The following is a 26,991-nucleotide window of genomic DNA, read 5'->3' as shown; positions in this document are numbered from 1 at the left end:
AGTGCTGTGTCGAACCATCTGTCCTCAAACGCAGGAAGGTTAGTTGCATCCTCTCTTGTGAACACCGAGGAAAAGAAGCTGTTCAATGCCTCAGCTTTATCCAGATCATAATCTGCGTAACTACCATCTTCAAGCCTCAGGTCTGATACTCCTACTCTCTTTTTTAATTTCGATTTTGCATAGCAGTAAAACGCCTTTGGGTTTGACTTGACCTCGCTTGCAACCAGCCTCTGGAACTCCTTTTCAGCCCTTCTACACTCTATCTTTGCTTGGTTTGTCTTTTGCATACATCCTCCTGTCCTGCTCATTGTTTGACCCAACCCACATCTTGAATTTCTGGGTTTTCTTCTTAACTTTGTCGACCGCCGCGTGGTTCATGTGTAGGGATCCCCTCGTATTCCTAGAGGCACTGGGTTTGGTCTTGGGTATATATTTATCGATCAAATGGGTCACTTTACTAGTTATGATATTCAGCGTAGTGTCTGAGTTCTTGGGCCTTAATGAGACGGGCCAGTTGATACCCCTCATCTCTTCCCTCATCCCATTGTAATTTCCCTTGTAATATTTGCTCCTTGGCCTGGCCTTATCCTGAACAAGGTATCAGTTAAATCTGAATGACAACACTATATGGTGACTAGTGCCAACTGGGGCAAGGTGTTCCAGTTTGGCCACCATACCCTCCTCGTTTGTTATGATGAGGTCTAGTGGCTTGGGTGTTTGCTCCCCTCTGTAATGTGTCGGGTCTCTAACATGTTGGAACAGAAAATTATCTCTCAGAGTTTCTACAAAAAGAGTAGCAGGGTTATTCAAGTCATTTGGGGTGAACTCGTTTCTCCAGTCGATATCGCCATAGTTAATGTCCCCCATGATAAGGAGGTGGCTAGGGTTGAGCATCGTCGCATTGTCTATTAAGGCTTTTACGTTCCTTTGATTTAGTGGGCCACAGTTTGGGGATCTGTAGATACACGCGACGATAAGTAAGTCCCCTCCCTTTAATTTAATTGTACACCACTTTGACTCTTCAAAAACATCCTATTTAAAAAAAAAGCAAAAGTAAACTGTTGGGTTCACATCAGCTTCACACACCCTCACAAGCATACACCATCACAGCAGCCTCACACCTTTACAGCAATATTACACCCTCATACCATGTCCAAACAGCTATTTTTGTTTGTAAAAAGAGAAGCTGCATAAAAAACATTTAAAAAATTTTTGGGGACAAGTAAAGATCTGAGGCTGGAGGCAAAAGCCCCAATTGCCCCCACTATAATCCACCGCTGTCCATGGATGTGGGAGGCTGTGACATCACAATTAGATTACCTCCACCAGTGTTGCTTATGATTCCATTATTGTATGATAATACAGTAATATCTCCGTTAACCGGAATCCCTCAAACTCAGAATTGAGATTTTCTCGAAAAATTGTTACCAAAGCCAAAATTTCCCGGAAAATTCCGGCTTTGGGAACAATTTTCCGGAAAATTAAAAGAAAAATTTCCTGATACCCAGAAAATTCTGGGGATAGGGGAGTTTTTTCCAGGTTTGAGAGATGAAAATCAGGCTCATTTTCTGGGAATTGAGAAAAATTTTCTGTTACCCAGAAAATTCCGGGAAGGAGAGGTATTTTTCCGGGTTCAAGAAATATTGTAATGGACAATTTCTGGAACTTCCAAGAATATTTTTCCATTACCCGGAAAATTACAGGGATGAGGGATTTTTTTCCGGCTTTGAGAGTCATCTCATTGCCCAGAAATCTCTCATTCCCGGAAGTGCTCTGCACCAATTGTTCCGGCTGATGGGGATTTCACTGTATACAGTATAGTATTTGTGTAAACTCTAGTATACTGTATCTGTGTTGAAAATTCATCCAGAATATAATCACAGTAAGTTAAATAAATATAACATTTCAATTGCAGTATTACTTAGAATTTATTATCATGTTTTACAAGTACTGTATACTATAATAACAGTTCAAGAGCTAATCTTTGTATGAATACATTCATTCCATAAAAGGTGTATGAATTTAATCATGTTTTTATTCCATGCTGCCCTCTTTAAGAGGTAATCTTGACTTTTGTAGATGTTTCTGGCTCCTCATATTCCACTTCTAAACGTGCTCTTCCACGTCGCTTTATGACTTGTGGTGGTTTGCTCCGCTTCAATGATCCCTTTTTGTTGGGCGAATCAGATATCTTCGTCTGTTCTCTCTCAAGATCACTTTCTCCTTCATTTTCATTATCACCAGAGTCACCATCCTCTTCCTCTTCTGAACTTAAAGACATCCTATTTGCTGCATCCTGAAATTTTTTAATTTCATAATGAATAAAATTTGGGAGATTACTACTAAAGTTAATAATCCCCTCACAAGATCACTTGGCATATGCGGACTGCGGACAAGGAATCAATGGTTTTCAAAGCAATAAATTTCATAATAATATAACAAGTTCAGGAAATTAGGGAACAGCCATCCCCCAAAACTCCTATCTACCCAAGCGTAAGGGCAGTTCAGGGGATCAGATGTATATAAGGGGTCGTGTACTTTGGATACATGTATTCCAATAGTTTCTTTATGCATGAGGCACTCTAGCATAAATTGTGGTTACTTAATAAAAAACAATGACATTAGCACAAAGTCATGTGAAAAGTAGGGGGTTCTCAGGGGGCAATTTTTGTGATTCAGCACTGGTCAGGTCCCAAGGGAGCCCGCTGGACTAGTGTTTCAATCACTATAACACTGACACAAAGAAAACAGCTACTGTACTCTAAAAATTAATATTTTTCTCTACCTCCTACCAGTATAAAGAGGTCTACTGAACCTGTTCCCAGCAAACTTTGTATTAAATGTCTTAAAGAATTTTCTAGAAAGTTCAAGAGAGCAGGAAAAGTGATGCCAGTTGAACATAAAAATACATCTCCATGTTTTTACCTCTAAATCCTCATCTTCTTCATCACTCTCTTCAAAGTCTGCAACAAATTCCCGTTCCTCATCAGTATCATCTTCCTCTTCACCATCATCACTATCCATCTGCAATTAAGTATACCATAATGTAGGTTTAAGAGTTACATTTTTGTCCAGTCCTGATGTACACAAGTGGTTTTCTGTTTCATCATTTTACAAAGATAACCCTGTAAGAGAATAAGATATCACTCAACTTGAACTACATCAACACCTGATGTTTCATCCCCTAAATAATAATAATAATACTAAAGAGTGGTAATAGTGTGCAGAAACCTTGGATCTAATGGAAAATGGTTAAAAATAATATAAATTTCTAAACAAGAGAAAAAAAGATGATTCAGTAGACAGCTGAAAAGTTCACAACATTCAGTCTTTCCATACCTCTTCTCTTCTTTCTTCTTCTAAAACTTCCTTCTCCAGCTCTCCTACAACATCTTCATCAGTCTCAACTTCCTCCTCTTTGTCGTCCAACTCTTCTTCTTCTATGTCGCTCTCTTCCTCCTTCCCATCGACTCGTACACTAAAAGCTTCTTGTGGGAAGTTGTATATACGCTCATACTGTCAAATAGATTGTACAGTATAGTAAGATCAAACCAAAAATGAATGAGGGGAAACTTATTAAATAAATACCAAAGTATGTTATGATAATGTCTTCAGGAGACAGTAACAATGTCTACAGCTTGACAAAATAAAGATTTTGGAAAATTTAATATCTTTACTAGTCCAACAAACAATAAATACAGTAGATTGATGATATTATACAAATAATGCATCTTACTGTATAGAAAAGTATTGTTTCCTAGACTAATCTTTCACATGAAACTACTTCCTACAAACCATTAAGTAAAATCTAAGGAAATGGTCATGTGAAGGGCCGCAAACACAGCACAGTACAGGATCTCTAATTCATAAACCAACTGTGCTGCCAGCTAGTCTACAACTTATGTTCCCCACATTATCTCATTTTCTTAACAAATAAAAGGTGCAGTGAGAGGTCAGCTATGGGTCAACCTTTAATTCTATTCACTGATGAATCCCCTTGCCAAGTACCAAAGATATATGAATTAGGATGATTTGAACTGATCGAGATTATAGGACACTGGGGAAACGACTGGCAGGGAGTTTCACAGAGTGCTAGCCTGGGATATGTTCTGTAAAACATACTTTCAACAGAAAAGCCATGGGCCCTCCCAGGAGCAACTGTTAGTGTATGGTGATGGTAGTAATGAACTTAGCTCTTCAATGCAGTGAATGTGTTAGTACCTATAGAATAGGAAAAGTGATAAGATGTCCTTATCAATGTGCAATGATTAAGGTTCTCTTATGAGGTCATTAATGCTAAGTGTTATGATGTTTTTTCTGTAGTAATTATAATATATATATTTTTTCTATTTAATGTTTCATTAAAGAAATACTTAACCCAAAACTACAAACTTACAGTTCCATCTTTAAGTCTTTGTAGAAGTTGTTTCTCAATTGCATTATCAATCCTGGCTGCAACTAGGGCTTTCTCTTCACGTCGTTTGATGCGTAAGTCAACTTTACGTTTTATAGGAATCAGCTTCTTCCTGTTAAAGTAAAGGATAATATGAATACTAAAAGGACTACTGTATTATTGTTTACTCCCAATATTCTCCAATATGAAGTTAAATAACCATTAAGAAGTACAATACCTGTATTATCCTTGGAATCTTATTCAGTAATGTTAAACCAGGCTACACCTCATTAGATGTACAGTCGGCCACAGGAATAAGTATACACACTGTAGCTGTAAGGTCCGAAAATGGTCTGGTAAAATTGAAACTGGGCATCCAGATGCATGGTGAAACTCAGTTCCCCTCACCTGTTATCTCTAACTATTTTCTGTTTCCCCTTCTTTATTCTTCTATTTACTCTTCTTCCTTCCTTTACTAATCAAAACATCAGTAAAAAAAAAAGTAGGGTAAGAGAAAAAGTGGGAGAGGAGGAGGGAGCTAATCCCCATAAAAAAAAAACTTGCAATCCCATTCGGCAACAAGTTTACTACCATTGGATACAATATATTACTTGTAATATAAACACAAGACACTAGTAAAACATTCACAACACATGTATTTATAACATATATGTATGTAGGAATAATACATAAATTACGGGTCATTTTGTAATTTTGTCTGTTCTGTTCAGGACAGCATTACCAGATATATTGTCTCAAACACAAACCGTAGGTGTATACTTATTCTTGTGGCCGACTGTACGTACAGTACAGTATTCAGGAAAACGTACAAAAGATGTATTAATACCAATGATGTATGTGTACCATGTATTTTTTGAGAACTGGACAATGATTTACTGATGCTGTACCTCATACTAACAGTGACAGAACTTTCATACGTCAACTTACTGTCTTCCTAGTTTAATTTTTCTCATTCGAGTCAGGTATTGTGTGATCTTGAGGAGACGTTGACGGCATTTCTGACGAAAGTACTTCTTCCAAAAGACCAAATTCTCATCAATCTGTTGCAGTGCCTTTACAAAGTTGCGAGATAGTTTGACTTTTTCCCATTGTTTGGCTGGAAAAAATGCCCTGGAAAGTAGAAATTAAAATTAGATACTACATTATAGTGAAGAGGTATTACCATGCAATACCGTTTCTTAATCCCTCCACTAACGGGATGCAAATTTTATTTGACTAACAATTTTATTCAGCAGAGGAGATCCTGTACAATATTAATACCATCCTCGTACACTACTTCTTACACTTTGAGCTGTAAAGTTAATACATTATCAAATGTTTGCTGATGGTGGAATAATCCTTCAGTTGTCTTAGCCTCCTGCCAAAGGGGAGTGAAGGAGGAAAACATCTACTAGATGCTGAATGAGAATGGTTATGCTCTTTCTTCTCCCTTTAAATCTACAGTATAGATAACATTTTCCCTTCACAAACACCTCAATTTTTATACTGTAATACAATAAGTGAAGAACTTATCAAGGGAACTAACCCACCTTTCAGCTGTGCGCATATATAAATAAATTATGCCCTTTTCTTCCCTGATTGTAGCATACTGCGAGTTGGCCAGAGGACAGGCACTCCGGCTACACAGCCCTGTTAAGTTGAATTCATTTCGACAAAACCTTTGGCTTTTTGTTCTGCAAGAGATTTCAACATTACAATTAATGTGATACTAAACTTTCAATGAAACTAAGAATATGTAATACAATAACAGTACTGTATAAGAAATTATCATGTGCATCACACAGATGTAAAATTTCATGTGAGGAAAAGAAAGAAAGAAAGAAAGAGAGAGCCTGTGAAGTCACATTTATTGTAGGAAGGGGATAAAGGTGAGACACAAAATTTTCCTAACTTCATCACATGACATTTCTGTAGTCCACACCAGTCATAAAGATTGGGCTGATTTTATGAACTAGCTACTAATTCATGATTGAGAAGGTGTAAAATATTTCCTATACCTGTCTGCAATGTTATTTACCAACTACAGTACAGAACAGTAAGATCATGTGTTTTGCGAGTAATATAGACTGGAAAAATTACGCCAAATTCAAATTTGACAAATGCAAATACATAAACTCATGGGAAAAATGACAATATAGACTGGCCACTCTACATCAACCTCTGATTTTCCCATTTATAACTTCCAAATGATACAAATTCTGCCTTTATTGACCTGACTGTGCTTTACGGAAACTAGTTTTTAGGCCTTCCTCAAGTAATCTAATCACACACTGCTTATTCTGCATCGAGTACTTGGCAAACTTAACTCCCTTATGATAGTCCCGCTTCTCCTTTTCCTTATTTGGCCGCTTAGGTGGGTCTGTCCCACCCCCACCAGCACCAGTAGGACCCCCAGTAGAGGTAGAGGCCATTATCTTGACTCGACAGGTGGTAGCACCACCCAAAAAAGCACACCATAGCAGCCCGGGCGGTCGCTAGGATTGCGCGGGCTACAACGCGATAGTTGCGTTCTTGTAAACCTCTTTTACATTCACCACCGGCAATTCGATCACCAGAACGCTTCTTGGAAACATTCTTCTTACCCTGTCTTTCTGTATTCATCGCTATCACAACAAAATTGGAGAAAATAGCGAAAATCACGGACTAATTGATAGAAACAGCGCAATTCAACTGATCACGTGATGTAAACAGAGAGCGCTGGTGTAAACCGTTATTAGTCCTCTCTGCGAAACATTCTTTTTACTTATTCTTTTCATACAGTATTTATGGGTAACAGCTAAAATTATAATAATAAAAAAAAAAAAATTACAGAGTACCTCTCAAAAATCACTTCACAAACAAAAGACACGAATCAATTGAACATGTGATGTCGAACGTGAACTGTAAATATTGCATAACCCCACACCACGCTTAAAACGTTGAGGACGGAATCGCGCTTGTGCCAACATTCGTATGCAAAAGTTCGCGTTTTACAAACAGCGTTCCCCTATTCATCAATCGCATAGCAACCAATTCGCTTTGACAAAACACACGTTGCAACCAATTCGCATTGACAAAACACGCGTTGTAGCAGAAATGACTGGAACTGGTATGAGGGCTGTGACGCTATTCAAGACGGTGACCAACATTCAGCTGGATGGATCTCGCAGAATTCACGATATTTTACGCCAAAGAAAAGACTCGGTTACATTAGGTAGAGCTCGCGAAATTAAAAAACGCGAAATGAAATGGCGAGAAATATGAGATCTTACTGTATTTTGTAAATTAAGAACTATTGTTGAGGAAGTTCAAAGCAACATATTAGAAAAAAAAATCAATGCCATGAAGTAGCCGGTATAAATCACTGGTTCATTCAACTTGAATGAGACTGCTGATAAATACATATTCTACACTTATGTGATGACTATACAGGAACCACTTTGTGAAAAGACAATCTATGAGACATTTTGAGGTTTACAAATCATAAAACAGTTAAAACAACAAAAACTCTTACTTACTGGATTTTAAAAGAGCAAAATGTTTTATTTATGATGCTCCAGGTTATCTGAAAACAGAAAGAAACATTAGAAATCTGTTAACAATGAATACACTGAAACACATTCATACTGAAGATTTATTGAGCTAGGTAAGGTTTGGACTTAGAAGGTAAAGATTAAAGATAATGCTGACTTTATTTCTTGATATTGTACAGGATCTTCACTAATATGTTTGCTTTAAATCATAGTGGAGGATCAAGAAAAAGTAAGTCTGAACTGACAAATATTGTATGGCAATGTAGTAGCAAAGGAAACACAAGAAGATTTGGGGAATTTTAATCTTAACACTTGTTTTGACCCTAGACTCTAGCTCCTAATCTATTAATGTTGCCAAGTATTGTACCTGTACTACGGTTTTTCCATACAATATTAGTCAACTTTAGATGGCTCAGGTGCACAAGTTAAGGTAAGTGATAATGGTAACAAACATTTTCCTACATTTTGTATTCAATGGGCATAAAATCACAAGTGCCGCCGTTGTTGACATAAGTGAGACTAGGAACTTTCCAAAGTAGCAGATGGTGCTACAAATTTATTATTCATAAAATTAACCAAACTAACCAAGAACCTGTTAATTCTTTAAGTTCTAAGTATCACCAAATGTTAACAATGGCGCTCGTGATTCTACAGCCATTAAATAAAAGATTAACACATTTTTATTATGATAAATATTAAAAACCAAGTTAAGTAAAGATTCAGAAAAGGTCAACCATGAAACTCTATACAGTATTGACGTGTATATAAGGAAATTAAGCACAAAAAAGAAAAGAAAAGTAAATTACTCAACACTTTAAGAATTTAACATTTTTGTTGAAAATATTTGTTTTTTAAAATTGAATTTCACGTACAAAAAATGCCGTTTTGATCACAAAGTGAGCTGGGCTTTGAAGTACAGCAGAAGGAAATTGTGGGGTAAAAACAAGCAGAAATTTTAGTTCAATTGACCCAAGTTATTTATACAGCTATCCGTGTTCTCAACCTTTACCCCAAAACAAATCTTAACCGCTGCACACACTCACCTGCCAGTAGCTATAATTAACATACTGTAAAGGCAGTGGATATTTTGCCGTGCCTGGCTAAGTTCTTACTAAGGTTATTTTATTGTGAGTGCTAATCAAATCAAAATAACATTGTACAGAACCTATTAGAACCTAAAATAACCTCACCTCACCTAACTTCCTAACCTATGCATTGTCATTTCTATTTTCCTACAACTGTATCATTCAAACATCTCTATAAAAAATGAACGCGGCTAATATGGAGGACTTCACAGCCCCCCCCATTTGACACAACAGTGTCCACTATAAGACAGTGAAACTGCAGCGGTTTTAAATTCCTTTTGGTAAACTTGCACTTGCACACCGCACTCTGTTAGACAGTCAGAAATATATTTTTCTGGTGTATTTGTGTTTAGAACGAATATGACCTTCATTTCTGGCGGAAATTAGCATGGGGTCTTTTTTATAGAATTTTTTTCATTGGACGTTTTCCGAAAAAAAATAATGGCTAAGCGAATAAACAATACACCAAAAAACACTATAAAAACAAAAACCTACCCTAACCTAACTGACTCTCACCATATGATGGAATCACCTATTTCTTACCTTATTGGCCTGGTTGCGACGAGTTATGACAACGGCACATATGTTGTTCTTTGCGGTATTTACAGTGTCTTGCACTTAGAACACTTTACCGAGGTTGGGAGAACACCATGCGATCGGAAAAATACTATAGTTTTTTCGTTTTTTTCCAAAAAACTCACAATCAGCTCCATATAATTGAAGTGACACCCATCGCAGACTTCCATGGTCGGAAATGAATTTGAATTTCGAAATATGAGACCCAAAATAAAACTCGAAATTGATTGGGCAAAAAATACTGCGAATTAAACCCAAAATCATTTTAATTGGTTGCAAAAAAAAAAAGAAGCTTTTGAATGGCCGCATGACGTGTACAGGAACGCCTGTGGGTGATGATTTATGAAGGAGACACAGTGTGGGAGGTGAGGCAGGCGATAATGGTGGAAGATTAATGGAAGAAAAGAGAACATTTTGGATACGCTTTCTCCGTTATTATACATTTCCGCCGGTAATGTAAAAGATGAAAATTATTTTCTAATTAGACGTCTTATTCGAATATGATAATAGATTAGTGGTAGGAATGTGTGGTGTGAAGTCTTAAATAATTATCATGAAAGCAGTGGATATATTGCCCTTTTGTTCGCCGGTAATAGCCAATCAAAGCGCACTCACGGTAAAATAGCGTTCGTAGGAATTTACTCAATTATTATACAATATTGCTACTGACCATAAGCCATTTTACAGGTGATACAACCAGACAAATACAACACACAGCTCTAGTTACCATTATTATATCGTTAATAAGTACTTACGTCGTCACTCTGCATTTTAAGACAAATTTATTTCGGGGTATTCAAAATATCTAACAATTATCTGTGAAATTTTTAGACACAATTCACGCCATGTGTTTACTGAGGAGACGATGAGTACGGACCTAACTATATTTTGAGAATTATTTTCAATGGGAAGATATTTATTATAAGTTTTGATTCATAATTTTAGCTTGGAATATTAATGATAGCATCGATTCGTAAATATTTTAAAGTTTTCAATTAACCTATACAATCTTTATTTTTGTTAGCGACTATATTTTAGGCTCGCCGTGCTTCTCCCACCAAAGAAAATGGTTCTTGTATTTTTTAAGGGTAAATTAGATATACCGCCTTCAATTTGTAATTACTTATTTATCATTTCACCACTTACTAGCCATTCCGGTAGTTGGTCTGTTTTTTGTTTTTGCTTTAACATAAGTAGGAAGATAAGTTACAAAGTCCGATAATAATGCCTAAGGACATACTTAATTTGCCTCATCAATTTAGTTTGCGTGAATACCTGTTTTAGAGGGGCCGGTACTACTCAAAGTACTCTTACATACAGAGGCTAAACTATCTCCGATTTTTTTTTCAGTGTAAGTAGATGAGCTCGAGTATTTTCTTGCCTTTTCTTCGCTAACTTATCTAAAATATAAAGCCTTGCTATTATAACAAAGAGATTATAACCATATATATTAGACAAAAATTCTTAGATCTTTTTATCTTACAAAATTAACCACATCCCACTGTTTAACAAGAGTATTGCAGAGGCAGGGACTCAGTTGACTCAATCTGGTGTTGCTCCAGCCACAAGATGAAAAGACATATTTTCATATATTTTGTTTTTATTTACTGCAGATACAAACAATAACAAGCTTTTAAAATAGAAAAGCAATTATCTCTTGAGGATATTTTTGGAGGAATCGTACAGAATCATCGAAAAGGAGTGCCAATGTTTTAATAATATAACCACTTAAAATCTGGTTTTTCTTGACGATGATATTGTTTTTCAACTTACATTTTACAGATACCTGTATTGATTAGACCACAAACACTCAAACACACACATTTGTGATAGGTGTTCAGCATATTCTTCTGTACTATATAATGATAAGGGAAACTACTAAAGAAACCTAACAAAAATATTGAAAAACATTAGCTAACAAAATATAAACAATGGCATGAAGGTAACAAAAGCTAACACCCGCTACTAACAATAGAACAAATAACAACCAACTCAAAACAAATAACAAAGAAACAATGAAAGAGGTAATTGTTTGTGTACGAGCATCTTGGGGGGGATAAGTCACAAGAGTACGTAAGTTCCTGGCTCTGTTAACACTTTAAGCTATGAATTTCATTTGACTACTGTACCTCCTGACCACTGTATGCCCCTGACCACTGTACCCCTCTGACCACTGTACCCCTCTGACCATTGTACCCCCTGACCACTGTACCCCTCTGACCACTGTACCCCTCTGACCATTGTACCCCTCTGACCATTGTACCCCTCTGACCACTGTACCCCTCTGACCACTGTACCCCTCTGACCATTGTACCCCTCTGACCATTGTACCCCTCTGACCATTGTACCCCCTGACCACTGTACCTTTCTGACCAATGTAGTGACTCTGCCCACAACACCATCATATCCCACACTTTATCTTGCGTCATCACAGGCTGAGAAACACAACTTTATCTTCCAGTAAACTCCTGTTCCTCATCGCCCAGCTGCTCGTTCAAGTTGTAGAGTTGCTCGGCGGAGGCACAATCGACGTTGAAGATGTGGTCACACACGAAGTATTGCTGGTTGAAGGCAGTTAAGTTGGGACACATGAAGGAGTACATCAGGGATTCAGTTACACAGACGTGAAATACCTTGAAATAAAGAGAGAGAAAACGCGGTTGTATTATTTGTTAACTTAGGAAAGGCGGTGCACGGAGCATACTGCAACAACAACTAAACAACATTGCAATGAGGAAACCCTTAGCTGGTCCTAAGGAGACTTACAGCAAGAAAATACGAGACAAAATCCCGATAATTATGAGGTGGATTAATGAAATCAGCAAGTCCGGAGGGGATCATTCAGCAAAGACGACTCGAAAAAGACTAAGACAGCGTAAAGGTAAACCCTCATCCAACAATGGCCTGATACAGACTTATGATGTTTATATTAATGATGTTACACCTGCCAGGTATCAAACAACATCAGGTCTTGGGGTAATATCTTCTCCTGATGGCGCGAAACATCAACACTGTGTAAGACTCACCTGGCAGTCAAAGGCGGGATCAGCATAGTACCCAGGGATCCGTTCGAGACACGTAAAGTTAGGGTCCACCTGTCGCTTAACGATATGACCAGAGAAATCCGGGGCCTCCAAGACGCTGTGTTCTGTAGGGGAGCTGAGAGTGGCTGAGGAGGACAACGAGATCGCCTGCCTGTGTTCACCAGCCATAAGACGGAAGCTGGTTGTTATGGCAACTACCACTGCTGGGGGAGAGGACGTTTATAAAAAATCAAAATGGCTGTTCGTAACTAGCCCAGCAACTTGATAAATTTTACGATTTTTTTTTCATTCATTTATTTCAGAAACAAGAGTTGACTTATGTATAGTTGTCGCCATCTTACCCAGGATCAAGGCTACGGACACAGCACCGGCCATAATGTATGGGTTGGACGCTGTTGTGGTGTGAGGAGCAGTCAAGAAAGTGATCACCTTCCCGAGTGTGTGTTGAGGACGAGTGTGTGGTGATGGTCAGTGGGTTCCGGCGTGTTATATACTTCCCCAGGTGAAAGGTAAACTGACGCATATCTCTCTCTCTACTAACGACGACAACAATAGCGTTTCTAAAAATCAACGATTACCTGCTGAAATGACCCCCATAAATATTTCTTAAAGGTAATGGCAACATAAGGAGAGGGGAATATGACAAAGTACTGTATCGGATATTATATCGGATATTACCAACACCTAAACCGACTTTCCCTTCCCCCCGAATTTAATAGTCATGTTAATAACTAACTGCCATTGTTGTCATCTAGCAGTGGCAGACTTCCTGAGTATTACTCTTATTTAACTAAGTCAATCTGCAGTTAATTGATGAAACTGGGAATAAATAACTTTCCCTCGGAACTTGGAACACATGCCCGTAACAATGTTATATTTCTGTGGTCCTTTTGCTGAGTTCCTGGCCTGTTGGACACTAATACTGCGCCTTAACTTAGCAAAACTGTGTAAGTTTATATAACGGTACTAATGAATCACTTCTCGCACTACTAAAGAGTAATATGTTGATGTGTGTGTGTGTGTGTTAACCCTTCAGTCTCACTACAGGTTCTAATCAACATTGGTTCCTCTTGTTACCGATTTATTTCGTCAAGGAATTAGATCCTTGACCTTAAGTGAACTTATTCAAAAAGTAATATAAGTTTTGGTCAATAATGGTGAATCCATTAGTGATCAAAACTCAATCTGTCTCGTAACTTTTATTACATTTGGTCCACAGACTCACATTTGACGTCCAACTATGATCATCACATCTGACTTTGACCTCTGACCTTGTTGTGACGGCACCGAGTGTGAGATCATTCAAGACCAGACTTGACCAACACTAACGCAGGTGCAGACACATCCTGGAGTCCAGTACATGCCCAGTATTTGCCAACAGTGCGTAACAGAGACGTGACCAACCACCCAAGCGACTAACAGTTCCGATCAGTGGCGAAGAGGATTAAATAAAGTTAAACTTAAACAGTTACTGGGATACCAAAATAGTACTCACAGTAACAAAAGAAACATCTAAGCAAGGGCGATCAGGAAGTGGTGCGAATTATACTGTACGGTCTGGTAGCACTGCATAACCTGGCGAGGGGAAAAAAATCTCAATGATCCAATAAGTCGATCACGAAAGACATGCTAAGACTTTCTGAACCTGAGTCAATAAACATCACAAACTATAAAACTGTGACCTCAGTGACGGAGAAAGGGATGAAAATTTTTAATATTTATGGTAGAGTAAAAACAAAAGTAAATCAATCTATTTTTTTTTTAGAATTTGTGTAGGTGTATGTGATGATGTGAAGTAAACAATGATGAGAAGTAAACAATGATGAGAAGTAAACAAATCAAATCAGTTTTATTAACAGCAGGAGAGAGAGAGAGAGAGAGAGAGAGAGAGAGAGAGAGAGAGATTGTAGTGATCAAGTTATCGTACGTGAGAGATTTAGTCATCATACTCGAGGGTTTAAATCATCGTATTCAAGAGATTAGTTCCGAGTTATATCACCTGCTTATAAATTGTTTGAGTGAAGGAACAGGATGATAGTTTAAGTTAAGGAACAAGATACCAGTTTAACTTATACCAGATCGTTACTTTCCGACGAACTTCCTTCCACCATTCTTTCTTCCTTCCTTCACTGTTACTTTCGCAACTACAACATGCATTTTTGGTGTACAATTTCCAAAATGAATTGCTCAAATTGACTGTTTTTTTTTATTATTATTATTTTAGAATGGCGAAGGTAAGTGTCTGTCGTCCTGAGTAATGATAATATTAGATGATAAAGCAAGTCTGTAGGCGGTAGGCTAAGTGCTCCCTGGAGGACACTGCCAGGTAAATGACAGTGCCACACCTCTCGTCTATCACTTACTGGCACTTAGAGGCAACAGTGGAGTGGTAAAATGAGTCAAGATCGTGTGTCCTGAAGGCCTCCTACCCGAAAGAAATAAAACTGCTGGAACCATTCAAATTATGCATTTTTTTAAAATTTATAAGGGAAATAAAGCGACAATAAAAGTACTAAGGTTTAATCTATAAGAAATACAAATAAAAATGCACTACTGTTAAATATTAAAAAAAATACAGCCTGTTAATTTATCGGGCAAAATATAACGACATACTAGTTACTACTGTTGAATTTTATTATCATTATCCTCAAATTACTGTAATAATAATAAAAATCAGCTATACACAAATGTCATCATCAAAGGTGAATAAGGAATTGACCGTAATGACAAACTTCCGTGAAGGTGATGGAGTGCGCTTAGGACTTGTCTTAGTATGTGGATCAGGTTAGGTTAGGATTAGCGATGTTTAAATTAGGTTACGATAGGTTAAGTAAGGTTAGGTATCTCCCAAATCGTTAATGTTCTGTTATCGTAAATGCTATCCTCTGTCATACGAAGCGGCGTTACGATACCACAACGTTACGGCGATAAGACTGAATTACTGAAGTCTTAACAAGTAATTTTGTCTGTAGCCTCAAGTGTTTCACGTTTCAATGTCGTAACGCTATCACCTGCTTCCTTGTTTGGAGTGACGCGGCCGTTTTTAAAGAGTGTTGACAGACCTCGTGCTTCACTCAACAGCGAATCAAGGCAGTGTAGTTCTTATGGTATACATTTTTGACTTCCGATACTATAACTCTATTCAATGTTTCCACTGTTCGTCTTTCTCTTCCACCCTCCTCTCTATCATCCTATCCTTTATTAACTTTTTATCCTACTCTTCCTCTTTCCCCTCTTTATCATTCTACTTTCCCTCCCTCTCTATTTCCTCATATATTTCTAACTTTTATTCCTCTCATTAATCCTCCTTGACGAGTTCACGCCTAGCTCTTTGAAAGGTCGATGAATAAAGCTCTTTGATTGGCCAATATGTAAAATTTTGCGAAAGCCCGGGAAGATTTCAAGTTTAACTCCACCTCGGCCTACCCAGCAGGTAAAATATTAGCCCCCACCAACCAACATTCCATCCCCATCACCCACCATTACCACCCCTCCCCTCCCCTCCTCAAAGAAAAACGTCCAGGTAACCGCAAACAATCAAAATAACAAGTAAGCAAAAACAGAATCGCACACAAATATTACAACTCCCTGAAGTCACAGGAAATACTTGGAAACTATATAAACATGGAAGCATATAATTTTTTTCGTTCTCTCTCTTGAAAGTCCAATTGCCTTTTTTTTTTCTTTTAGCGTTCGATAACCACAGTTAAGTGGCATCAACGCATCATAAATTGGTTTCTTGGTGAGGAAATCTTGTTAAGTTTATTCACATTCCTTTAAACTTTAATAGACTCCACTGGCTAAGGCTTGTTACTGGTTGCGTTGGATTCGTTACTTATGGGTTTTTTTCTGAAGCGTTAGATAGTTACACAAGCTTGAAAAAAAAACATTGGATTGTATTAACGCAGGACTACGAATGGAAAGCACAAATTAGTTTTCTGTGGAGTACGACAAAGACCCACCTTGTTAGTAACCTGTTTAATGATAATAATGGAAATGTATCAAACCATAACCTCAAGTTTATGGGTGGTAAGAGGAAGGCGGCAAGTGAGGAAGATATCGCAACCAACGACTATTCATAATGTAGTATTAACTCAAACTAGGTTACAGTACCGCTATGTCTACTAACCTGTATTTATGAATGAATCTATCATAACATACTGTACATTGAAAGGTAAGGCACTACCATGATGTGTCTTCAAGTCTTAACACACTATGTAGAAATAAAACCAGATGTAATGTATTTCTGAAAGGTAATGCGTTAGTTTTATGAGTATATATGAGCATCTCTAACCGGTTCTTAACTCTGTCACATTATAGTCTGATCATCGTACCGGAAGTGAGAGCTCTGTGTTAGGAAACTGTGTTGTTGCGGCAGTGAGAGGGACACCACGGCAGCATTCATACACATTATCGTTTTTACTGAAGCGACTCTCCTGTTGACACACAGAGACTAACATATATATACTAGCTATTATATATACACGGACATGTGAGTTGTTGTGTATACAGTATACACTTTCATGTAATCACGCGCGCACACACACACACACACACACACACACACACACCCCAATTACAGATTACATTCCCTGCAATCTACCACTGCCTACCTTTGCACCCCACACACCCAGCCATCCCACATACCCCTACCACCCCACACACACCCAGCCACCCCACACACCCCAGCCACCCCACATACTCCTACCGCCCCACACACCCAGCCATCCCACACAACCCTGACACCTCACACACCGGCCACACCCACACACCCAGCCACCCCACCTACCCCTACTGCCCCACACACACACCCAGCCACCCCACACACCCAGCCACCCCACACGCCACCCACCCACCCCTACCGCCCCACACACCCAGCCACCCCACATACCCCTACCACCCCACCTACCCCACTGCCCCACACACACCCAGCTACCCCACACACCCCTACCACCCCACACACCCAGCCACCCCACACCCACAGCCACCCCACACACCCAGCCACCCCACACACCCAGCCATCCCACACCCCCCACACCCCACACACCCAGCCACCCCACACACACCCAGCCACCCCACACACCCTGCCACCCCACCTACCCCTACCGCCCCACACACCCAGCCACCCCACATACCCCTACCACCCCACTCACCCCTACCGCCCCACACACCCAGCTACTCCCACATACCCCTACCACCCCACACACCCAGCCACCCCACACACCCAGCCACCCCACACACCCAGCCACCCACACCAGCCACCCCCACACACCCAGCCACCCCACACACCCAGCCACCCCACACACCCAGCCACCCACACACCCAGCCACCCATACCCTACCACCCCACACACCCAGCCATCCCACACACCCCAGCCACCCCACACCCAGCCACCCCACACACCCAGCCACCCCACACACCCAGCCACCCCACATACCCCTACCACCCCACACACCCAGCCATCCCACACACACTCCCCAGCCACCCCACACACCTGCCACACTCCAGCCACCCCACACACCCAGCCACCCCACACACCAAGTATTAATATTTTTGTAACATTTATTTTTATACATCAGTTAATTCTCTTATTTTCAAGATAAAAACATATTGTTACTAATAATGGAATACTAATGTACGGGCTCCGCGGGGACGTGGTTACTACCCTGAAGACGGTGTCAACCACGCCCGTCAACCATGCCCGCCAACCACGCCCATCGTCGATGTGGTGATTTTCCACCCATTGACTTATGTGAAAATCCCAGCCCTGCACCCCGTCTTCTGAAGCAAATCAATAATGGGTGTGTTTCAGCTCATACGATCTCACCGTTAGTTCGAAAGGCTATCGGTGAGTAAAACTGTTGCCGGTGGGAGTAAACTTGTCGGCGCTAGTCATCTTTACCCCGGCGTGAGAGTCAGAGGGTGGAGGGGGGGGGGTACCAAAGCACAGCACAATATACTGCCCGATGTTTGCTGGAGACTGAGGAGGTGGCCTTCGTCCTTTATGTCCATAGCGAAGAAATCGTGACAGATCCCAGCGAGGTATCGATGTAGATACAACTTACTGTACTGTATGTATACCGATTGTGACGGCGGAGCCAAATTATACATTTTCAACGGAAAGTTCCTCACCCTTCCATCAACTGAAGCTAAATTAAAAACGAGTAAAAAAATAGAGAAGAATGTGGAACGTTATTTCTGTTTTGGTAGAGATCTTTGATAGTTTCGTGTCCGTGGTTTCATTTCTTTCTTATTTTAATACAAGGGGAGAGGTGAAGGGGATAGGGAGAGAGGGAAGGAAAGAGAGGAAGGATTGTGATGTATGGGAAGGATAGCAAGTCTTTGAATGGGCGGGATTCGATGAAGGGATGAAGGGGGGTGGAGGAAAGGGGAGAAGCAGAGGGAGGGGGGGTGAGGAAAGGAAGAAGAGGGGAGAGGGGTGAGGAGAAGTGAGAGAAGCAGGGGAGAGGGTGAGGAAAGGGAAGAAGCAGGGGAGGGGGTGGAGGAAAGGGACAAAAGAGGGAGGGAGTAAGAGGAAGGGAAGAAGCTAGGGGGGGGGGTGAGGAAAGGAGAAGCAGAGGAGGGGGGTGAGGAAGGGAAGAAGCAGGGGGAGAGGTGGAGGAAAGGGGAGAAGCTGAGGGGGAGAGGGTGAGGAAAAGGGAAAGCAGGGGAGAGGGTGAGAAAGGAGAAGCAGGGGGAGAGGGGTGAGGAAAGGGAGAAGCTAGGGGAGAGGGTGGAGGAAAGGGAGAAGCAGGGAGAGGGGGTGAGGAAAGGGGAGAAGCAGGGGGAGAGGGGTGAGGAAAGGGGGATGAGGGGAGAGGAGGGTGAGGGTCGGAGGGATCTTTAATTAAACAGAGCAACACAATTAATTTTGCCCAAGTTATAGTAATATATATATATATATATATATATATATATATATATATATATATATATATATATATATATATATATATATATATATATATATTCCTATTATATAAAAAAAAGTTAGTTACTTTTCAATGCTTAATCAGCGATTATCTCTAGTAAGCGTGACACACACACACACACACACACACACACACACACACACACACACACACACACACACACACACACACACACACACACACACACACACACACACGTTTTACGATCTATCTGTGGTATAACTCACTCATTATACCGACCATTACAATGTTAACTCTGTTTTATGGACCGTAAGCAAAAACATTAACTTGTTTATCTTACTATTTAACAAATTCATATCGTTCATGTTAAAATCTTTTATGCTATTTCGTCAATAATTAAGATATATGATAAATTTACCAGACAGAGAGACAGACAGCTTCAACGGGGTAATGTAACAGCCAACTGACACTGTTAAGATATAATTTTGGGAAGTCTGTTGAGGATGAGTCTGTGTGTTCGTGACCTCAGTATACCTGTAGGTGCAGTGTTGACCTTACCGCACAATGAGACTCACAAGTGCTGGGTCAAACGGCTGTGGGGTCGTGCGCCGGGAACGATCATCATCAGTAATTTAAAAGAATTTCATGCAGAAGTTCTCTATATAGTTTACAGCATACACACGTTATGGTTATACCCACACGCATGTCCAAACACTTACACACGTTATGGATAAACCCACACGCATATTCAGACCCCTACACACGTACGGACGAGAAGACATATACTTATTTCATTGAATAATATAAGTATAAATACTGGAGTTGCCACAGAAACATGAAGAATGGCGACAGTGAACAAGACCAGACACACACTCACACCTATACTACTACATAAAACAGCTAATACCTCATAAATAACAGTGTGAATACCAGAAAGTGTTTTAATATCAGTAATAGTCCTAAAAATGGTTGTGTGTATTATTAATGATGAAACAGTGATCTCCCAGCTAGAATGATTCACGGAAGTTAGGAGAATGTACAATAATTTGCCTCTGAATGACGAATGGGCGTTTTTTGTAAATAATTATAACTATCAGTCATTATTATACATCTACAGATCCTACAGGGTTAAAGAGCTACAATACATCAAAGATCACAGCATCGTACCAGCTCTAAACTCCTAATACAACCCTTTAGCAGTATCTCTGAATTATAAACACATCAAAAAACAAAAAACAAAACAATAACATCAAATATATTACAAGAAAAATATAGCTTCTGTGTAAAATAATTTACTAATTCACAAGTAAAAGTGACAGAGAGAAAAAAAAAATTCTGGCCTTCAATCTTTTCTGTCATGTAATGAGAAAATAAAGGTATTTTTTCAGCTATACTGTAGTCTTAACTCGTGAGGGAGTAGGTGGTCACGCGTCTATCAAGGTCTGGAGTAGTTCCCCCTTATCTGTGGTCATTCAGAGGTCGTGCGTCTTCACTGGATAAACTTTTTTTCCTCGTAAACACAAATGAGGTCTTCTACTTAGCTGTAAATATTCAGTAAATCTTTATTTCAATATTCAGAGGCTTTAGGGATTTCACTGTACAAATAACGACTTGAAAATACTTTCGTTACCTATAATTTTACTAAAGAACTATAATTCAATATTTCTCTTGAACAAAATTAATTGTTTGGAGTTCCTATGTTTTTTGTTTTAATGTTTTTTCTTTCGTTAGAACTTCTTTAAACTTCCATCAGTGTAAATCCTTATCAATGACTTCCTGCACACAGAACACGACCGCGACTACTACCGATGATAAGTCTTCCTGGTTCTTCAACACGTCTCAACTCTCCTCGCCCACCGTGAGAACTCAACATCTGCACAGCGCGATGCGTTTTATATTAATTACAAACATTTTAGTGAAGAGAAAATGATCATATTTAATTAGAAGAACTCACCCATTCAAATAGAAGAGGATTTCAACCTCCTGCCATAATAATAATAATAATAATAATAATAATAATAATAATAATAATAATAATAATAATAATAACACATTCGTCCTGCAAATTTACAATAGGTCGAGACATGACTCTAATATGTGTGGACCAAGAAACATGAGGTAGATCGTGGGAAGTGTCCGAGTATCCGGGAGTGTATCACAGTATTACACTATGTCTATTTCTGGGTTCAGTTTCCCGCTCCTTTTATTTTCGTGTTGTCGTTCACATTGTGTCGTGACCAAGGACGCCTGAACTGATTATTATTGAGGGATATTTACCCGGACCATGGCTTGAAATAGTGGGCGCGTAGAGCTGTACTATATTGGATAATATCTTAAATGATTTTAAAGATAATAATGCACGAATAGATTTGATAAACCCTTACCTCAGATAGCCTAACTTGACCTGCTCGAGGATTTAGTGTAGGAAATTGAAATACGTCGATTCGAAATGTGAATTTGTAAAAATGTATAGCATTTTGACGATCATAGAGTTTATATCCTAACTAACCTTGAAGCTGTGTGCGTGTGTAGGTGGTGATCGTTATCAATCCCTGGTATATATATAACAGGGCACCACCACCAGGTCACCAGCCGTCACCTGCTACAGTCTGCATCGTCAACACTGTCTCAGGAGTTCCAGAGAGTCGTCAGTAGTCTTGAAGATGGCGAGTGTATCCCCTAAGATCCTGGTGGTGGTGGTGGGTAAGTACACTATACTGAACTGAAACGTAAACGGCCGTAAGATATTTTTTACATCGAATACTATAACTCTCTTCTATAATTTGGTTATACTTTTCGTAATTACTTGTATAACAACGACTATATAACTATGACGTTGGTTTTATTCCTACGGGAACTTGTCTGCATCTATAGTACCGTTTCATCTTCTTTGGTCCTTCCGTATTTAAAACCTCCTCAGCTCTTCTGGGTGGGGCCACCAGCGCTGCTAAGCTGCGAAGCAACGACCGCTTCTCCAGTTTCTCCAGAAATCTTGCTGATTCGAGTTACACCATTCGAGGTGTCCCTGGGAAGGACTACCCCATCCTGGCGTCTGTCCCATTCACGGTGTTTAGGTGTAAGCGTCGTGTCCCAGGCTACTATGCTGACACTGCCCCCGTCGCTGGCTGTCAGGTGAGTTATATACGGAATGTTGTTTGGACTGTTTCTATAATAACCAGAGAACGGCTGTCGAGTACACGTCTAAGCATAAGTGGCTGGTGTAAGTATGACTGCTCCATGTATTCTGTATCACTCTAGTCTAGATGTAGTCACTCGACAGTCCATCTGACACTTCCGTCAAAATACACCGTAAAATTTGTGTTGCTTTTCTGGTTGACGGGGTGTTGTGATCAGCCTGTCAGCCTCCCGCGAGACAGTAGGCACAGTGAACAGAAGGTAGCCATTTTTTCCCTCGATGGATGTCTTTAGCAAATACAATATGTAGAAAAGATTTATAAACACTTCTCGAGGCTGTGACGCTGCCGTAAGTCGTATTGTTTTAAATAGGAACACTTGCAAATATCCTCAATTTACGGTCAAAACGTTCCTTCTTTTCAGTCCCGATCATTTTGAAATTTTGTGGGAAGAAACCTTGACGGCTATACATGTGTCTGTAACATGACTTATATTCAAGTTTCAGAGAAAAAAAATCACACAATATAAAACCTATATATTGGTCCGCAGTTTCTTCATACTTTTAAAAATAAGAATACGATTGGAACGAGGTTACTTTTTGTCCATGAAAGCAAACAGACACAAAATTTATACATTTCTGACTTAGAGGCAATGTGATACACGGAGGGTTTAGTTGGTACCAGTGTTCCCACTATGCTTGTGTGTTCAGTATATCTTATAAATATTTCATACCTTCGGAATGTTCCAGCCATTCTCTTCACCTTTATCACCCTCAGGTGTTCCACATCTGCCAAGAAGGAGGCCAGAGAGACTCCTTCCTGTGTCCCAACGGCACCATCTTCAACCAGCAGTACTTCGTGTGTGACAACTGGGACAACGTCGACTGTGCTAAGTCCCGGAGGTTCTACAGCCTTAACGAAGAACTGGGCAAAATCAAGCTGAGTGAAAACAACGGTGGATCAGTCTCTTCGATCCTGTCAGGCGGCCTCGGTGGTTCAGCCAACAGCGGGGGTACTTTTGGCAGTTCTTCGGCTTTCAGTGGAGGCCCAAGAACCAGGACTGAGGAGAACTTAATTAGATTTACTCTTCCTTTGGCATCTCAAGGCACCTTTGGTACTTTCCCCAACGGTAACAATTTTGGAAGTTCCCCGGTCTTCGGTGGAGCCCCAGGAAGCCAGGCTGGTGGAGATAATGGCTTCGCCTCTCCTTCGGTACTCCAGGACATCATTCTTGCCCCAGGGAGCGACGTTCAAGGCAGTGCAACCACTAGCGACTTCAGCAGCAGGGGAGCTGGTGGGGTTGACGGGCAGGGGGCGGGCGTCAAGGGGCCAGGCGGCTACAACCTCCAGCCTCCCACTCAGCTCTACCACACTCCCGCCAAATAGATTGTTTTTTGGTGTCAAGAAAGTGAATTAAGTAGTGTCACACACACACACACGGTTATTTTGCAAAATGATCGGCAAACACGTTGATAATTTTGCAAAATAACTTGCAAACAGGCTAACCTAACCTAATCAATTTACAAGTTATTTTGCAAAATTACCAACATGCTTGACGACCACATTGCAAAATAAACAATTTCTAAAAAAAAAAAAAAAACCTAATAGATATAATGAAGGTGTATTATATTTCCCGAACCAAATTATCAACATAAATATTAACAATTGTTATCTGAATTTAACGTAACACATCCAGTGATAATTGAGGATTGTCTAGCAGTAACGTGGCAATACAACACGGAGATAATTGAATTAAATCATCCTCTCAATAAGTTGTTTATTTACCCCAAATTTGTTTGGGTTTTTAAGGTTATTTGGACCGTGTTAGGCTTTTCTCCTTCCCTCCTATCTCCTACCTCCTCCTTCCTTTATTCTTCTCTCCATCATCCTTCTTCTCCTCCTCCTCCTCCTCCTCTTCTTTTTCCTTGTTTCCTCCTATCTCCTCCCTCCTCCTACCTTTATTCTTCTCTCTTTCATCCTTCTTCTCATCCTCCTCTTTTTCCTTGTTTCCTCCTATCTCCTCCTTCCTCCTCCCTTTATTCTTCTCTCTTTCAACCTCCTTCCTCCTCCTTCTACTCTTTCCTCCTATATTCTGTCCCCCTATCTCCTCCCTCCTCCTTCCTTCATTTACCTGTCCTTCCTCCTTCTTCCTTCTTCCCCCTTCCTTCTCTACCTCCCTCCTCCCTCCCACCCAGCATTATACAGAGTGTCTTAAAGTCGTATCCACACTACCACACAGAAGACTTTCATAACACGTGAATGTTTATATCACATCACTGTCTTCACTTATGTTGTTAATTAAAAGTATTGACGCTATTTCCTGTTAATCCATAAGGCAGTGTAAAGTTAAACCTCCATTTAACGGACATCATTCTAACGGGTATAGTCCGTTATACAGAGGTTTCACATCAAATGGACCTCTCTCTCTCTCTCTCTCTCTCTCTCTCTCTCTCTCTCTCTCTGTGTGTGTGTGTGTGTGTGTGTGTGTGTGTGTGTTTCAAATATAACGAACCTCGATATAACAGAATATACTCTCCCATATTATCCATTAAAGAGACACTCCTGAGTATGAAAGTGACTCAGCAAAAGTTAGTAAGAGGTATAACATCATCTTCCTTTAAGTAAAAATAAATATATAGACGTCATTGTTAATTTAAGGCTTTTGTTTACGGTGAACATTCTCGACCTTCTGACGCCTGTAAATACCTCATGGTTGGTGTTTATGTCTTTATAGCTCACAATTAAGAGCTATTAATGGAGGTAAAGGAGTTAATGGGTGACGCAGGTAAGGCAAAAAGGAGCCGAGTCATTCACAGTGTAGGTAATGTCATAGGTGAGACAGGTAAAACAATAAGAGGAAGCACAAGGATGTCTGTTATTATTAACTTATGATAAGGTTAACTGGGCATGTCAGGTAGGGTGGGTGTGTGGGTGGGTGTGGGTGGATGAGTGTGTGGGTGGATGCGTGTGTGGGTGGGTGGGTGTATGAGTGTGTGGGTGGATAAGACGTTTATTGTGTGCCTTTGGTCTTAAAGAAGAGTTCCCGCGACAAAATAAATGTTGAAAGAATCTGTATATTAATTTCGTTTCCAAACTGGTTCTAAACAACGCGTCAGTAAGGCAGAGATATAATATATTTACCGCCTGACCTTGTGTACATGAGCACCAGGTTTATATAGGAACACACTATTAACTGAACACTGTCTTTAAGAATCATAAAGTTGGTGGTTAATAAGATTGTTTATATATATACTGTATATATAATAAATAAATAAATAAATAAATAAATAAATATATATATATATATATATATATATATATATATATATATATATATATATATATATATATATATATATATATATATATATATATATATAGTAATGAAGTGAAGGCAATATGTGAACAAGTACATATAAATATATCCCCGCACTATGACAAAACACACACTGGTATGGTACACAATTAGCCACACAAAAGTAGGTGGGTGGATCCCCTGGTGGCTGGAGCCCCGCCAGGCCTTGACCTGACATAGTGATCACCAGGCGTGAAACATCTCCCGCTGGAGGCTGTGTGAAGGAAGACTCTCGCGTCCTCAAGAAAAAGAAAATACCGACTCACGAATTACATATATTTTGTCAGATTGCATCAGCGGGGGATTCTGTTAATTTCTATATATGCTGTGCTGAATTCTTATTTCATCCCTACAGTACAATCATGATGTTGCAATACCATTCGTTGTATACGGACATGGCGAGGGAACATGTTTCCTTGCTAGTGACTCAGGTTCTGTTATACTTGTACATGACGATAATAATAATAATGGAGTCAAAATCCTTACAGAGAATACAAAGACCCACAACAGCACAGCAAAGAAGATATTAATTCTTCTTTTAAGTCCCCTGACGGAGCCCAAGTCTGGTAAGAGTTTATCATATATACAAAAGAGTTTCATTTCCTCCGCGTTTGTCTTTACCCCGTGAGTTATCGTCTGTCTCTTATGTCCATCGGAGAAGATAAAGAGATTATAAGGGAGAGTTTATATTGATAAGACAGGTGCAGGGTGGTGGTGATATTCTCTCAGGCATATTATTTATGATGTGAAGAACAGGTATAATATAACCTGACCTCTCTCTCTCTCTCTCTCTCTCTCTCTCTCTCTCTCTCTCTCTCTCTCTTACCTTCTCTCTTGTAAACTTTATTCTATGACAAGTAAGAAACAAAATCTATAGATAGCTAACATAACTACAGGTGTTAATGTCACGGTAACATTGGCAGTTATAAGCCAATCAAAATGTTAACCCTTGAAACACGACGGTCACAGGAACTGAGG

General features: G+C 39.7%; 3 protein-coding genes across 5 annotated transcripts; 1 reads left to right on the top strand and 2 right to left on the bottom strand.

Annotated features, from left to right (window-relative positions):
* Nucleotides 1-1,903: 1,903 nt before the first annotated feature.
* Nucleotides 1,904-10,464, bottom strand: LOC121871004 (protein MAK16 homolog). 2 transcript variants are annotated; one of them, XM_042373044.1, is made up of 8 exons: nt 10,343-10,464; nt 7,912-7,958; nt 5,944-6,087; nt 5,342-5,524; nt 4,397-4,526; nt 3,340-3,516; nt 2,926-3,024; nt 1,904-2,296 (listed from the first exon to the last, which is right to left on the bottom strand). In XM_042373044.1, the coding sequence occupies exons 1-8, from the start codon at nt 10,355-10,357 to the stop codon at nt 2,054-2,056; spliced, it is 1,038 nt and encodes a 345-aa protein (XP_042228978.1). In that variant the 5' UTR covers nt 10,358-10,464; the 3' UTR covers nt 1,904-2,053. The 2 variants fall into 2 exon arrangements, with proteins under 2 accessions (XP_042228978.1, XP_042228979.1); XM_042373045.1 differs by lacking the exon at nt 7,912-7,958 and having other exon boundaries at nt 10,343-10,454.
* Nucleotides 10,465-11,189: 725 nt separating this feature from the next.
* On the bottom strand, nt 11,190-13,104 carry LOC121870914. 2 transcript variants are annotated; one of them, XM_042372886.1, is made up of 3 exons: nt 12,973-13,104; nt 12,614-12,834; nt 11,190-12,220 (listed from the first exon to the last, which is right to left on the bottom strand). In XM_042372886.1, the coding sequence occupies exons 1-3, from the start codon at nt 13,004-13,006 to the stop codon at nt 12,038-12,040; spliced, it is 438 nt and encodes a 145-aa protein (XP_042228820.1). In that variant the 5' UTR covers nt 13,007-13,104; the 3' UTR covers nt 11,190-12,037. The 2 variants fall into 2 exon arrangements, with proteins under 2 accessions (XP_042228820.1, XP_042228821.1); XM_042372887.1 differs by having other exon boundaries at nt 12,614-12,831.
* Nucleotides 13,105-22,122: 9,018 nt separating this feature from the next.
* On the top strand, nt 22,123-24,258 carry LOC121870913. Its single transcript, XM_042372885.1, has 3 exons — nt 22,123-22,227; nt 22,445-22,656; nt 23,436-24,258. Exons 1-3 carry the CDS (start codon nt 22,188-22,190, stop codon nt 24,042-24,044), a joined length of 861 nt encoding a protein of 286 aa, XP_042228819.1. The 5' UTR covers nt 22,123-22,187; the 3' UTR covers nt 24,045-24,258.
* The last annotated feature ends 2,733 nt before the right edge of the window (nt 24,259-26,991 follow it).

The sequence above is a fragment of the Homarus americanus genome, unplaced genomic scaffold (assembly GCF_018991925.1).
Source record: "Homarus americanus isolate GMGI-L3 unplaced genomic scaffold, GMGI_Hamer_2.0 scaffold52512, whole genome shotgun sequence".
Classification (NCBI taxonomy): Eukaryota; Metazoa; Arthropoda; class Malacostraca; order Decapoda; family Nephropidae; genus Homarus; species Homarus americanus.
The sequence above is the reverse complement of the archived record's forward strand: the minus strand, read 5'-3'. Positions and strand labels throughout refer to the sequence as shown.